The sequence below is a fragment of the Rhinoraja longicauda genome, chromosome 4 (genome assembly GCF_053455715.1).
Source record: "Rhinoraja longicauda isolate Sanriku21f chromosome 4, sRhiLon1.1, whole genome shotgun sequence".
In the NCBI taxonomy this organism is placed as follows: Eukaryota; Metazoa; Chordata; class Chondrichthyes; order Rajiformes; family Arhynchobatidae; genus Rhinoraja; species Rhinoraja longicauda.
The window spans coordinates 71,965,208-71,980,191 of NC_135956.1; the positions used below are offsets into that span (position 1 = coordinate 71,965,208).

At 45.8% G+C, this 14,984-nt stretch overlaps 1 protein-coding gene across 5 annotated transcripts in view; it reads left to right on the forward strand.

Annotated features, from left to right (window-relative positions):
• The window catches only part of vps13b (vacuolar protein sorting 13 homolog B), a 752,723-nt gene that overhangs the window by 614,586 nt on the left and 123,153 nt on the right, over positions 1 to 14,984 (forward strand). For all 5 annotated transcript variants that reach the window (XR_013547184.1, XM_078398050.1, XM_078398047.1 and 2 more), the window contains exon 38: positions 2,712 to 2,913. Coding sequence is in view for 4 of the 5 variants with exons in the window: in XM_078398050.1 (XP_078254176.1) it covers positions 2,712 to 2,913 (202 nt within the window). In the remaining variant the exon portion in view is untranslated. The remainder of the gene's footprint in view (positions 1 to 2,711; positions 2,914 to 14,984) is intronic.

Sequence of the window (14,984 nt, forward strand, 5' to 3'; positions counted from 1 at the left end):
ATGGGTTAGAGAAGATGGTTGTCAAAAATTGCTGCGGGATCTTGATCGGTTGGGCAGGTGGGCTGAGGAATGGTTGATGGAATTTAATACGGAGAAATGTGAGGTATTGCATTTTGGCAAGTCCAACATGGGCAGGACCTACACAGTGAATGGTCGGGCTGTGGGAAGTGTAGAGCAGAGGGATCTTGGAGTGCAGGTGCATAGTTCCTTGAAAGTGTTGTCGCAGGTAGATAGAGTGGTTAAAAAGACTTTCAGCACTTTGGCCTTCAACAGTCAGAGTATTGAGTATAGGAGTTGTGGGGTCATGTTGCAGTTACATAAGAAGTTGGAGAGGCCACATTTAGAGTATTGTGTTCAATTTTAGGCACCATGTTATAGGAAAGATTGTGACAAGCTGGAAAGGGTGCCAAGAAGATTTATGAGGATGTTACCAGGACTCAAGTGCCTGAGGTATAGGGAGTGGTTGAGCAGGCTAGGACTCTACTCCTTGGAGTACAGTAGGATTAGGGGTCATAGATACATAGACAATAGGTGCAGGAGTAGGCCATTCGGCCCCACAAGCCAGCACCGCCATTCAATGTGATCATGGCTGATCACCCACAATCAGGACCCCATTCCTGCCTTCTCCCCATATCCCTTGATTCTGCTAGCCCTAAGAGCTCTATCTAACTCTCTTATGAATGCATCCAGTGAATCGGTCTCCACTGCCTTCTGAGGCAGAGAATTCCTCATCTTAAAGAAGTGTACAAAATCGAGAGAGGAATAGATCGGGTGAATGCACAGTCTTTTGCCCAGAGGAGGGGAATCGAGAACCAGTGGATATAGGTTTTAGGTGAGGGGGGGGAAGATATAATAGGAACCCGAGGGGTAACTTTTTTACACAAAGGGTGTCAGGGGAGCCGGATGAGGTAGTTGAGATAGGTACTATCGCAATGTCTAAGAAACATTTAGACAGGTACATGGATGGGATAGGTTTAGAGAGATATATGGACCAAACACAGGCAGGTGGGACTGGTGTAAATGAGACGTTGATTGGTGTGAGTAAGTTGGGACGAAGGGCCTGTTTCCACACTGCATGATGCTATGACTCTTATGATTGGCAAATGGAGTCAGATGGGGCAGGGAAGGATGGAAATAACGACAGGGTCTGGGAGACTATAGGTGGCGGCAACAAAGGGCCGCAAGTCATGGAATCTGATAAGAACAGAAGGTGGAGCATGAAACCAAATAAGGAAGGTAGAGTAGGCGGATGGGAACATTGCGGATGAGAGGACCCAGTGGGAACAGTAGGTTTAGGTTTATTTTTGTCTTGTGTGCAGAAGTACAGTGAAAAGCTTGGCAAATGAGTCAAGTGGGAGAGAAAATGGTGGTGATGGTAACTAAGGTTGGAAGAGATGTGGAGAAAGCAAAAGGGTGAAAATAGTGGGATCTGATAAGAAAGGAAAATGGGGACTGAAATGTAGAAACAAGGAGGGATGGTGGGCAGACAAGAAAGGGGGAGGTGTGGGAGGAACAAAGAAAAATAGGGGATCTGGAAGTAGGGAGGGGTTGGTGATGAGCAGATGGAAAAAAGGAAAGGAACTCTGCCTCAGAAGGCAGTGGAGGCCAATTCTCTGAATGCATTCAAGAGAGAGCTAGATATAGCTCTTAAGGATAGCGGAGTCAGGGGGTATGGGGAGAAGGCAGGGACGGGGTACTGATTGAGAATGATCAGCCATGATCACATCCAAGGGCCGAATGGCCTCCTCCTGCACCTATTGTCTATTGTCTATTGAACTGAATGACGGGGACAAGGGGTATGCAATGAAAGATCTGGGTGGGGAGAGAGCTAGGAAGATGCGAAGGAGAGGAGATGGTTTACTGCGCGCAATATTTCAATGTGTAGGAAAGAACTGCAGATGCTGGTTTAAATGCTGGAGTAACTCAGCAGGACAGGCCTTATCTCTGGAGAGAAGGAATGGGTGACATTTTGGGTCGGGACCCTTCTTCAGACTGATGTGTCTCGACCCGAAACGTCACCCATTCCTTCTCTCCAGAGATGCTGTCTGTCCCGCTGAGTTACTCCAGCATTTTGTGTCTACCCCCAATATTTCAATGTTCAGTACTCCAGTAATCCCAATGAAACTTTTATTCAAAGTCAGAAAAATGGTTCCACCAGACTGGTTCATCAATTTAGTTTAGTTTAGGTTATTGTCACATGTACCAAGGTAAAGTGAAAAGCCTTTGTTGCGTGCTAACAAGTCAAGGGAAAGACAGAACATGATTACAATTGAACCATCCACAGTGTACAGATACATGATAAAGGGAATAACGTTTAGTGCAAGATAAAGTCCAGTAAAGTCTGAGTAATGTTATTCCGAGGGCATCCAATGATGTAGATAGTAACTTAGGACTGCTCTCAAGTTGTTGGTAGGATGGGTCAGTTAGAATCTGAAGGTGTTCGTACTTCTATAACTTTTGCCTGATGGAAGAGGGGAGAAGAGGGAGTGCGACTCATCCTTAATGATGCTGGTAGCCGGCCTTGCCGAGGCAGCGTGAGGTGTAAATGGAGTCAATGGAAGGGGGGAGGTTGGTTTGTGTGATGACCTGGGCTGCGTCCACAATTCACTGCAATAGAGATTTGTGTTCCTTTAATTATGTCTATGATGTTTAGTATATTGTCCCCTGGCATGTTATCAGTAGCAGTGCTACTCTTTTTGGTGTCTATTTAGATATTCTGGGGCCAAGAGCATTTGAACTGCTTGAATATGCTGCATGATCTCCTTCAAGGCTACCTCAGGCAAGATGCCAAATCACAGACGCCAGACCGCACACAGCAATCATCGCCCTCCGTGGGCAGGCACCAAGCTTCCAAGACTGAACAAAGTTCTGATGATTTGAGAACGGGACAGTTTCAGTACATTCAAGATGCAGGTGCGTGGAATGAACACTGTCATATTTATATATGTTTCACGCTGTACAAACTCTCCGTTGTAAAGTTGTGGAGTTGATGGCGACAGATTTACAAACAAACACTGCCACTTGCTCATTCACAGTAATGGTTCTGCAACTTGGGGTGGAGAAGGCCATTCAGTTCTTCAAGCCTGTTCTATCACTTCGTTAAATTACGGCTGATGTGGTACCTAACTCCATTTTAGTTTTAGTTTTTGGGATACAGCTTGGAAATAGGCCCTTCGGCCCACAGAGTCCACGCCGACTAACATCATCCATTCGCATTTGTTCTAGATTATCCTAGTTTCATATTCTACACACTCGGGGCAATTTACAGAAGCCAATTAACCTACAAGCTTGCACATCTTTGGGGTGTGGGATGTGCCACTGCGAGCTCTGTGACTCTTAATATGTTTTGCATATTTTTTTCATTTTTAATTGAGTACCAGTCTCAGTGAGTTATCAATTATTTTATTGCTCTTTCTTTTATTTTCAAAGCAGGGGTTGCAAATTAAGGGTGGCATCATGGCACAGCTGGTAGAGCTGCTGCCCTACAAAGCCAGAGAACTGGGTTTGATCCGAACCTCAGGTGCTATCTGTATGAAGTTTGCACGTTCTGTGACCACATGGATTTCCTCCGCGTGCTCTGGTTTCCTCCTATACCTTAAAGGCATGTGGGTATTTAGGTTAATTGGCCTCTGGAAAAAAACTCCTAGTATGTAGGGAGTGGATGAGAAAGTGAGATAACATGGAACGAGCATGAACAGGTGATTGATAGTCGGTGTGACTAAAGGCCTGTTTCCATGCTGTATCTCTAAACTAAACTAAACTAAGAATGCCTTGGCACAGAGTGAGGTCCAAAACTCATCATAGACTCACGTACGTCCAAGGCTATGAGCAGTTTGGTACATTTTTGCAAGGTTGCCAAGGGAAAAAGATGGACTCAGTAGCTCGCGAGTGGAGTTTTATGATTCCATCCAGAAAACCCAAACAAAATGAGGAATTCCTAGGTTATTGGGTCAAGATGAAATACCTATATTTTGGACCAATATCCTCCAAATGATATTTGGACAACTTTTAAAAGAGATGGATAGGAAAGGTTCAGAGAAATATGGACCAAATGCAGGAAAATGGGGCTAATTTAGATGGGGCATCTTGGTTGGCATGGACGGGTTCTGCCAGTCAAGTGGGTCTATATATTCTCGAGTCTAAATGAGTTCAACATAGTGTTGAAAATATAACATAGTCGTAAAGATTTAATAATGGTTGCTTTAGATCAAATTACAGCTTTAGTGTATTGCAATTTTCCCAGATTGCCCTCTTTTCCAGTCAAATTGTGTTTTTGATGAGTTAATACAATTTTTTAATTGTTTGTTAAAATATTTTATGCATTTTCATTTCAATCAGAGCAAGGTTGTAAACCTCCGAGGTAAACCTTGGAAAGACACAATGTGCTAGAGTGACTCAGCGGGTTAGGCAGCATCCCTGGAGAACATGAAAGGTGATGTTTTGTGTTGGGACCCTTCTTTAGATCGGGATGGGTACTGACCTAAAATGTCACCTATCTATGTTATCCTAACCCTCTGAGTACTGCAGCATTTTTTGTCTTTGCTTGGTGAGCCAGTGTCTGTAGTTCCATGTTCCTACACTCTGTTAGAGTCATAGAGTCAGTCTTACAACATGGAAACAGGCCCTTTGGCCCAACTTGTCCACACCGGCTAATATGTCCTGTCTACACTAGTCCCGCCTGCCTGAATTTGGCCCATATCCTTCTAAACCTGTCCTATCCATGTACCATGTCTAAACTACCTCCTCCGGCAGCTCGTTCCATACACCCACCACCCTTTGTGTACCCCTCAGGTTCCTATTAAATCTTTCCTCCCCTCACCTTAAACCGTCCTCTGGTTCTCGATTCCACTCCTCTGGGAACTCTGTGCATCTACCAGATCTATTCCTCGCATAATTTTGTGCATCTATTTGAAGATGCCATCTAATAGGCATGCAATGTTAAATGTCACTCCGTGCTGCCACTTTGAAACAAGCTTTTACTGGAATGTACATCTGCGGTACAGAGTAGATCATAATGCCGTGAAAAACCGAATCCAAGACTGATCTGGAACTTCCAAACAACCAGCGATTATTTTCCACGTCTCAAGAGCTGCAGGTGCTGTCGAAAAGCCATGAAGAGAAAGAGTTCATGAGCAAATACTCCCTCTGAACATTTCTTTGGTGATTTATAATGATGTGCTGTGCCTCGTAAGTGATCTTTCAGACTGTGTGGACAGATCACAGCCGTCATCTTACTGTACCGGTATCTTTGCCGGCTATGTCATGTCACCACAGCTGCTAAGCAACTTGGATGCTGATGCTTACTCCATTTGTTAGCCAAAGTGGTTAATGGTGGGAAATTTGCCTGGTTGTCATGAAAATCATTTTGCACTGTTTCCTAATTTGACTTCCTGCCAACCCAAATCCTGATATTAAAACCACTTCCCCTCCTTTCCAGAAAACCTGCCAATATTGCTCGCTAGTTCTTTCCTTCTTGGTGTCATCCTTTTCACTGAACTTCAGAAGAGCAGATGTGAAATGGTGCGCCCAGCACCCCAGCTTCCTTCCAGCATGAGCAACCTATCGCACTGGCGGGAAATCAAATATCCAACCAGTAAAGGGAGAAATACCAAAGGAGCCCAGGAGTGTTAGGAGAGAAGGAACAGTTAACATTTCAGATTGATGACTTTTCATTTGAACTAAAAATGATTCTGGTAACTCAGCTTCATCCTCCATTCACTATTTCCAACCTGCCAGGCTTGGCTTTTAACACAACCCACCCCCTCTCTCACTCTCACCACACTCACTCTCTCACTCACTTTCTGTCTGTCTGTCTCTCTCTCTCTCGCACTTACACTCTCTTTCTCACTCTCTATCTCTCATTCTCATTTTCTCTCACTCTCTAATTTTCACTAACACTCTCACTTTCACACTCTCACTCTTTCTCACTCTCTCACTCTCTCTCACTCCCTCTCACTCACTCTCTCTTTCTCTATCACTCTTTCATTCCTTCTCTCACTCTCGCTCCCAGTCTTTCTCTCACTCTTTCTCTTATCTCTCTATTCCGGTAACTGGTGATCCCCCTCCTTTAATCCGGACAAAATTACAAGAGCGTGCTTGAAATTCCCCCCACCCCCCCGAAGATGTGGGGTCTAGGAAGGGTGAGGTGTCTGATCTCAACCTCATCGGGACTTCCATGGCCGATGGGCGGATCGAATTTGCCTCCAGTGGCTGAGGCTCTGGATGTCTGCCCTGACTGGAGCCGGTAGATCCGTTCTCCCTAGCCGACTTTCGAGGCCGTCTTTGAGGGCCGGTGTCTTGGCTCCTCGTTGTTTATGTTCAAGAGCTTGATGATTGTTGGGAAGACGTGATTCTTGAACCAACAGTTTTCAGACTCGGGTGCCTTCTTCCCAATGTAGCAGAGAAATGAGAGTGCGATCAAGGTGGTGTGGCTGCCTATTTGAGGAAGTGCCTCCAAAATATCCCTGAAATGGTGGGGAAGTCAGTACCCGTGATGGTATCCACCACATTGTAATCACCTTCATTCCGAGGCGTTCGAGCTGCCAAACCAGACTGTGATGCAACCAGTCAAAAATGGATACATAATGCTCCAGTAAACTATTATCAAACACATGTTGAAGGTCGACACCAAATGCTGGAATAACTCAACTTTTCGACCCGAAACGTCACCCATTCCTTCTCTCCCGGGATGCTGCCTGATCCGCTGAGTTACTCCAGCATTTTGTGTCTACCTTCGATTTAAACGAGCATCTGCGGTTTAAGCTGAGGGGGAATAATTTAATAGAAATCACGCAAAGGGTGGTGGGTGTATGGAACTAGCTGCCAGAGGAGGTAGATGAGGCAGTTACTATCGCTACATTTCAGAAACATTTAGACAGGTACATGGATAGGAAAGGTTTAGAGGGATATGGGCCAAATGCAGGCAGGTGGGACAAGCGTAGATGGGAAATGTTGGCCGGTGTGGGGAGGTTGGGCCGAAGGGCCTGTTTCCACGCTGGAAGACTCTATGACTATTCATGTCCTCCAGAGATGCTGCCTGTTCCACTGAGTTACTCCAGCACTTTGTGTTCTAAGCAAGATTCTAACATTTGCAATTGTCTAACCTTAAAGAGGGACATGGATGCAGTTTTAAAACTATGAAACTAAGTGGGCTTTGAGCCAAATGGAGTTTCTCTGATTCGCTTTGCATTTCTGTGGCCCTCAAGCATCCTGTTAACATTTATTTATTGGAAGGGTACTATCTTCCATGAGTGCTTTTATATTCTAGTCTCTCGAAATAAATGCTAACATTGCATTTCCCTTCCTTACTACTGATTCAACTTGCAAATTAACCTTTTGAGAACCCTGCACCAGCACTCCCAAATCCCTTTGCACCTTCTAAATCCACTTCCCATTTAGAAAATAGTCTACGCCTTTATTCCTACGACCAAAATGCATGACCACACTTTGCTACACTGTATTCCATCTGCCACTTCTTTGCCCACTCTCCCAACCTGTCTGTTTGGAGTCACGATTTCAAGAAGGACTCACGCGCATGCATGGACTTTATTAAGACGTTCCCAACATTAGCATACACACATTAGCATATATCACAGCATCTCCCCTTTTTTCAAAAGAGAAAAACTGTCAGATAAACAGCGAATGTCGTAACAAAAAAATTCCCATAACTATAACAATTATGAACTTTTAAATTATGAACCTAGAAATATGCACTATCAAACATGATAACTGTCACTGACAAACCAATATGCAACAAAGTCTCTGAGATGCTTTGGCATCCTCACAGTTTGCCCTGAGCGGGTTTTCACTGGTTTGTCCGAGTCACTTATCACTTGTCCATTATCTATGTCCTTATTTTCAGGTTGCCCTGTAGACGTTTTGTCTTCTGTAGACGCTGGCTGTTGATCCCTCGCCTGCGTCGTGCTAGTTGTGGTAGTTGGCGCACTCTGGTCATTGACGTTACTGCCTTGCTTCGTGTGTTGACTTGCGATTAGCTCGTCCAGCGGGTTCTCGCTGGCCTTGCGGAGATGTACCCAATTGCGTCGGTAGATGCCGGACGGGGTTTGAACCACATATGATCGCTCGTCAAGCTGGCGAGTAATGACAGGTTTCTCCCAACCCTTCTTTCCTTGCACGAGGGGTTACATTCGCACTGTATCCCCTTCGTGAGGTGAGAGAAGGTCTTTTGCTGACCTGTTGTAATTGCCTGCCTGTTGCTGCACGCGCTGCTTCATGCATTCATGTTCCTTTACTACTCTTGGTTCGAGTAGGAGTGCGGTCGTGAGCAGAAGTGTTCGCGTGCGGTGATTTATCTGGCGTGTTGACGACATCGGCGCCCTTTTTGGGGTTGGGTTGCAGTCCTGTGCTAGTGATCACATGCCCTAAGAAGGGTATCTCGGTAGCTCTGAAGACAGACTTGTCTCTGTTGAGCTTGATGTGGGTTTTTTTTTCACACAGAGAGTGGTGAATCTGTGGAATTCTCTGCCACAGAAGGTAGTTGAGGCCAGTTCATTGGCTATATTTAAGAGGGAGTTAGATGTGGCCCTTGTGGCTAAAGGAATCAGGGGGTATGGAGAGAAGGCAGGTATGGAATACTGAGTTGGATGATCAGCCATGATCATATTGAATGGCGGTGCAGGCTCGAAGGGCCGAATGGCCTGCTCTTGCACCTATTTTCTATGTTTCTATGTAAACATCGCTGAAGCAACTGCTCGAGCTTCGAGTCGTGGTCGATGATCGCGTCTTCCCTCGCCTCTTCTTTGCCATAGAAGAGGATGCCGTCTGCGATGCAGATCACTCCAGGTAACCCTTTGAGCGCTTGGTGCAATCTTCGCTGGAAGATTTCCGATGATATGCTTGTACTGAATGGCAGTCGGCGCCACCGGTATCGACTGAAAGGCGTGTTGAACGTCGTCAGATTGCTAGACTCTTCGTCCAGCTTCACCTGCCAGAAAGCTGAGCTCATGGGCGGCACGGTAGCGCAGCGGTAGAGTTGCTGCTTTACAGCGAATGCAGCGCCGGAGACTCAGGTTCGATCCTGACTACGGGTGCTGCACTGTAAGGAGTTTGTACGTTCTCCCCGTGACCTGCGTGGGTTTTCTCCGAGATCTTCGGTTTCCTCCCACACTCCAAAGACGTACGGGTATGTAGGTTAATTGGCTGGGTAAATGTAAAAATTGTCCCTAGTGGGTGTAGGATAGTGTTAATGTACGGGGATTGCTGGGCGGCACGGACTTGGTGGGCCGAAAAGGCCTGTTTCCGGCTGTATATATATGATATGATGATATGATATGATGTCTAGCTTACTGAGGATCTTCGGTTGATCGAGGTTTGGCAAGGTGTCCTCAATGAGTGGAAGCGGGCAGTGTTCACGCTTCAATGCTTTGTTTAGCAGTCGTGGATCGATGCACACCCGGAGATCGCCATTCTTTTTCTCCGCGACCATGAGCTGGCTGACCCAACTCATCGGCTCGTGCACTGGTGCGATCACGTGACGCTCTAACATGCGCTCCAGCTCCTTCCTCACCTTCTATTTTATCGCGTGAGGTAAGCGTCGTGGCGGTAAGACTGTGGGTTGCACTTCCTCGTCAGTCTGCAGGTGGGCTTCAGCTGGCAGCTCTCCCAGTGCACCGTTGAATACCTCTACATAGCTTTCTTCAGCCTTATGCACTTTCTCCTTCACGACAGACCTAGCAGCGGTGTGAAGTCATCACTGACAACGATGAACTCAACGGAGTACTCGCGGTTTGTCCTGTGGTTGAGCAGCTTAACCAGCAACCTCCTTCCGCGTCCATCATCGTTTTATTCCACATCATCAGCTTCATATGGGGTCAGTATGTGGTCTACGCCGTTAAAATATCTGCGCGGCAAAATGTTCACGCTCGCTCCGCTGTCCACTTGGAAGTCGACCTGCTTCCCATTGATGAGCATTGATGCGTACACGTCATCCCGAGGCTGCACAGTGTTGACTGTGAGCTTGACGCCGTCGATGAACTCGGTGCTCGTGTCACTGCCAGTCTGGCTGTCCACTTTGTGCACTTTACTCTTCCTGCACACTTTGGCAAAATGGTTGCGGCTGCCGCATGCTTTCCAGGTCTGTCCGTAGGCTGGACACTGCTGTTTGTCCCTTGCATGCTCCTTACCTCAATACTTGCACGTTTTCACTTCCTGAAAGCGTTTTTCTTGGCTCTGCTTTGGCTTTGCCCAACTGCTCTGTTTGCGTGCCTGGCGCATAGCAGCGCCCCTCTTGTCACTCGGCTGTCTTATTGTGTGGACCGTAGCAGCAGACCTGCTACTCCCACTGTTGGTGAAAGCCTGGAGATGTGACTCAGCCGCCTCGGCACTCTTGCAGGTGTCAATACAGCCATCGACAGTGAGCCTCCTCTCTTGCAGCAGCCGTTTCCTCGTCTGCAAGTCGCTAATGCCAAGCGCTAATGTCACGGAGCAAGCTGTCCGACATGCACTGGCAGAAATTGCAGGAGTTCGCTAGTGTTCGAAGGCTAGCGAGGAACAATTCAAAGCTCTCTCCTGCTTCTTGCTGTCTCTTGTTGAAGAGATACCGCTCATAGGTTTTGTTCTTTTCGCCTATGGTGTAGTTCTCAAACGCTTGAATGATCTCGGTCATGTCCCGGCCCTGCTCGTCGATGGCGAACGCGAAACTGTTATAAATCTCTAGTCCTGTAGAGGAACAATGCCGTCTGGTAGGCTGCAGTCAGCCTGTCCAGCTGTGCGACCACGCTGTAGTTGGTCCACATCTGCCGCCATGTTTTCCAACCCTCAATCACTCCGCGATTGACGGTTAATGGGATCGGTGGCCGTATACCGCTCACGGGAGGCAGACTGGCAGCTTCCAGTGGGCTGCGACCGGTTGCTCGCTGCACCTGCTGCTGGCCACTCGTCCCCTCTCCGCTTGCACTCGTCACAGCGCGCTGCTGAACGGCCGACTGTCCCTCCCTCAGCGTGGCCATTTCTCTCCGTGGCTGGAATTGCTTTTACTCGCCTCAGTCTGTTTCCACGATTGTCCCTCGGCGCTTGACACCCTCGCTAATCGTTAGCTGTCGACGGTTCTAGTCGGGACCCTCAGATCGCGGGTAAAAACGATCCTTCAAAGCTCCACCGCTGCCGCCATGTTTGGAGACACGATTTCAAGAAGATGGACTGCCGCGCATGCGTGGACTTAATTAAGACGTTCCCAACACTAACATACATTACATTAGCATATATCACAATACTGTCCAAGTCACTCTCCCAACCTGTCCAAGTGTATCAAAAATATCAGTAGATTTTTCCACATTGGGTGCACACTTGCAGATCTTCAGTGAAAGAACAGGAGAGTGGGGGTAATTGGATTCCTTGCTGGCCGATGCTCATGGGGACTGGATTAAACCAAGCACATTGACACTGCTTTGCCAGGCAGTTAGAATTGTGGCAACACTGTATCCCAAGCTTAACCCAGTGGAAATGTTGGTTCTGTAACCTATCATGCTCCTGCCAAATAAAGCCAGCCTTGAATCTTGATTTCCACATTTATTTAATTAACCCCCCCAGCCCCTGCGGCAAATGGTTTATTTCTAGCAGTCTGCTCGTATGGTTGCATGTGTTGCCTCTGTATCATATCCAGTGTGTCTCAGTGGAAATTGATATTAAATAGAGAACATCGAACGGAGCACGCTTCAACCGTAGAAATCGTGCTTTTAGCTTTATTTCAAATCATTAACCAAGATCTTTTGGAGTCGTACCATAAACAAAGAATTTAATATTAATCATTGATAACTGACTATTTCTAAGAAAATGTCCAAGTGTGGACATAGATGACAGGCTCTAGGACAAGGTCTGTTTATACACTGGAATAACAGCCTTGCTGAAACTTGAGGTTTGCTTCTTTCATCCAAGTGAACCTTAAGACACATCTGGCAGGTCTCTTCAGCCAAAGAACAGCAATGTGGATAAATTAAGTTCTGAGATAATCTCTTTCATAGAAAGGACAAACATCTGTAAGATTCTGTAGGACACAGGAAATATTATCTCTAGCAGATAACACATAAGAACATCTGCAACATAAACGTCTCTGCAATATTAATAAGCAAACAATTTGTATCCCGTGCAGCAAATGGCATGGCACAGAATTATTTATCTTCTGTCGCCAATCTAGGGAATCATTTTGTAGGAAGGAACTGCAGATGCTTGTATACGCAGAAGAGAGACACAAAAAGTTGGAGTAACTCAGCAGGACAGGCAGCATCTCTGCAGAGATGGAATGGGTGACTTTTCGGGCCGAGACCCTTCTTCATACTGAGAGTCAGGAGAGAGGGAAATGAGATATGGAAGAGTTCAGAGAACAGATCAACAGATGTTGATCAAGGAAATGTACAATGGTTCATTGTTGGATGAGGGAAAGGTGACAACGAGGCATGCAAACAGTAAAATGAATCAGGAGGACAGTGAAACTAGTAGGAATAATTGTTTTTGTCTGATAAATAGTTTAAACATGAAAGTTAATGATAAAATAGCATGCATAGAAACTCGGCATCAGAGTAACAGAATGGGATTATATCATACAGCCTAAAAACAGGTCCTACAATCTAACATGCGCCATCTAAGCAAGTCTCGTTTGCTCGCATTTGGTCCATATCTCTCTAAATCTTTACTATCCATGTACCTGTCGAAGTCTCTTTTAAACATTGTTATTGTACCTGCCTCAATTACTTCCTCCGGCAGCTCGTTCCATATACTCACCAGCTTCTGAGAGAAAAAGGTGCTCCTCAGGTTCCTATTAAATGTTTTCCCTCTCACCTTAAATCTATGTTCTCAGGTCCTCGGTTCCTCTACCCATGGGTAAAAGACTCAAAGACTGCCAATTCACCCCAGCATAACAATCCAATAAGATCTTTATCCTGACGTTCAAGAACTGTTTTTTTCAGGGACCTTGTTTAAATATATCCATTCCTGCAACGCAGTCTTAATAAATATTAGAACGGGAAAAGCAGGAGTGAGCCTGTTGGTCCCTTGTCCCTAATGCTCCATTCAAGAAGATCATGGCAAATTCATTTCTGGCCACACCTTCACTTTTCTGCTCTCTTCCCATACCTTGACTCCCTTAGAGTCCAAATATCTATCTGTCTCCATCTTAAGTGTATTCAAAGACTGCCCCCACAGTTCTCAGGAGTAGAAAATAGTCTGAGTGTTAAAGTTGCTCCTCATGTCGATAATTAATGACCCCGATATCCCTTTACACCTCACAATTCAGGTGTTTCATTCCATTAAAATGATAATTTGGATTTTCATCCTTCCAAAGTGAAAAACATCAGATTTCCTCTCCAGAAACCTTGTTCAGTTGCTCATCTATCTTACCTATTTCCCTTTCCAGGCTCTTTGTATCTTTCTCATTATCTCTTCTCTATCCCTGCTTTCTTTCTCTCTCACTCTGTCACTCCCTCACACTCTTTCTTTCTGTCTCTGTCTATCCCTCTCTCTCTTTCCCTCTCTGCTCTGTCTGCTTGTTTCTCTCTCTCGAAATCGCTCTCTTGCTCTCTCTCTCACTCTCTCATTTTCACTATCCATTGGCAGGTTTGAGGTGAATTTCATCATTGGTGCACAGACCTGCTGTGAGGCAGGTTGCTGACGAGATGATGCATAATTTTCAGGATCTTACTGTGGATCTTGATGATTTGGAAGTATCTTTATGCTGAGGAACTCAGCGGGCCAGTGTTATCCCACTTTCTCATCCACTCCCGGCACACGAGAGGCAATTTACAGAAGCAAATTAATCCGTGCGTCTTTGAGATAAGGGAGGAAACCAGAGCACCCAGGGAAACTCAACGAGTCAGGCAGCATCTGTAGAGGCAGAGGAATAGTTGAGACCCTGCATCAGAACAACAGATTGGCCACAGTACGAGGTCAACCGTGCTTTTCAGCATAATAAGAGACTTTTGGCTCCTTTACCAGAAGAAAAAAATAATGGTTTAATGAGAACAACCAGCAGCCTGAGAATCAAACTAATCACACTTCAAATCATCCTTGGAATGGAAAAATTATCACATCTCTCGGGATTAAAAAAAAACAGATCGTCAGGGTTACAACAAAAACCTCTGACTTACAGGCCAGATGGGTAGGAAAAGAGGAGGACATCCAGAAGTCAGTCAGGAATGACACCGTGCATGATTTCTTTGTCAGACCATATGCTTCCCAAGCGATGAAAGACTCACCCAGCTGAGAGTGGGTGGGTCCAGTCTTGCTTGCATGAGATAGCTCAGGCTTTTATTTTGCACTAATGTTGTTTTTAATTAATTGATCTATTTTTTGTTTATTTTGTTATCTTTGAGTACCATGTTTACTGCTACTACTGTGTTTACTACTGTCTATTACTGTTTATGCTGCTACAAGTAAGATGATGATGATTCTTTATTGTCACATGTGCCTATGTACTAAGGTACAGTGGAACTCATTTGTTTTGCACACAATCCGGTAAAATCATACTGGAGATAATAATAATATATTCCTTTATTCGTCCCACACCGGGGAAATTTACAGTGTTACAGCAGCAAAGTGGATAGCAAGAGACCATTCATTAAAATAAATAAAAATAAAGACAAGGATAAATTGTATTCCTTAGCTGTTACAGTTGACTCGTCTGCTGGGAGCAGTGCTGGTTGTGCAGTCTCACAGCAGCGGGAAGGAAGGACCTCCTATATCTCTCCTTCACGCACTTGGGGTGAAGGAGTCTGTCACTGAAGGAGCTACTCAGTGCAGTGACAGTGTCCTGCATGGGGTGGGAGTCGTTGTCCAGCAGCGATGTTAACTTTGCCATCATCCTCCTCTCTCCCACCGCCTGCACTGAGTCGAGGGGGCAACACAGGACAGAGCTGGCCTTCCTGACCAACTTGTCGAGTCTCTTCCCTTCTGCCGCTGAGATGCTGCTGCTCCAGCAGACCACTCCAGAGAACTTATAAGAATCCACCCTCCCGATGTCCATTCCCTGGTGTTAC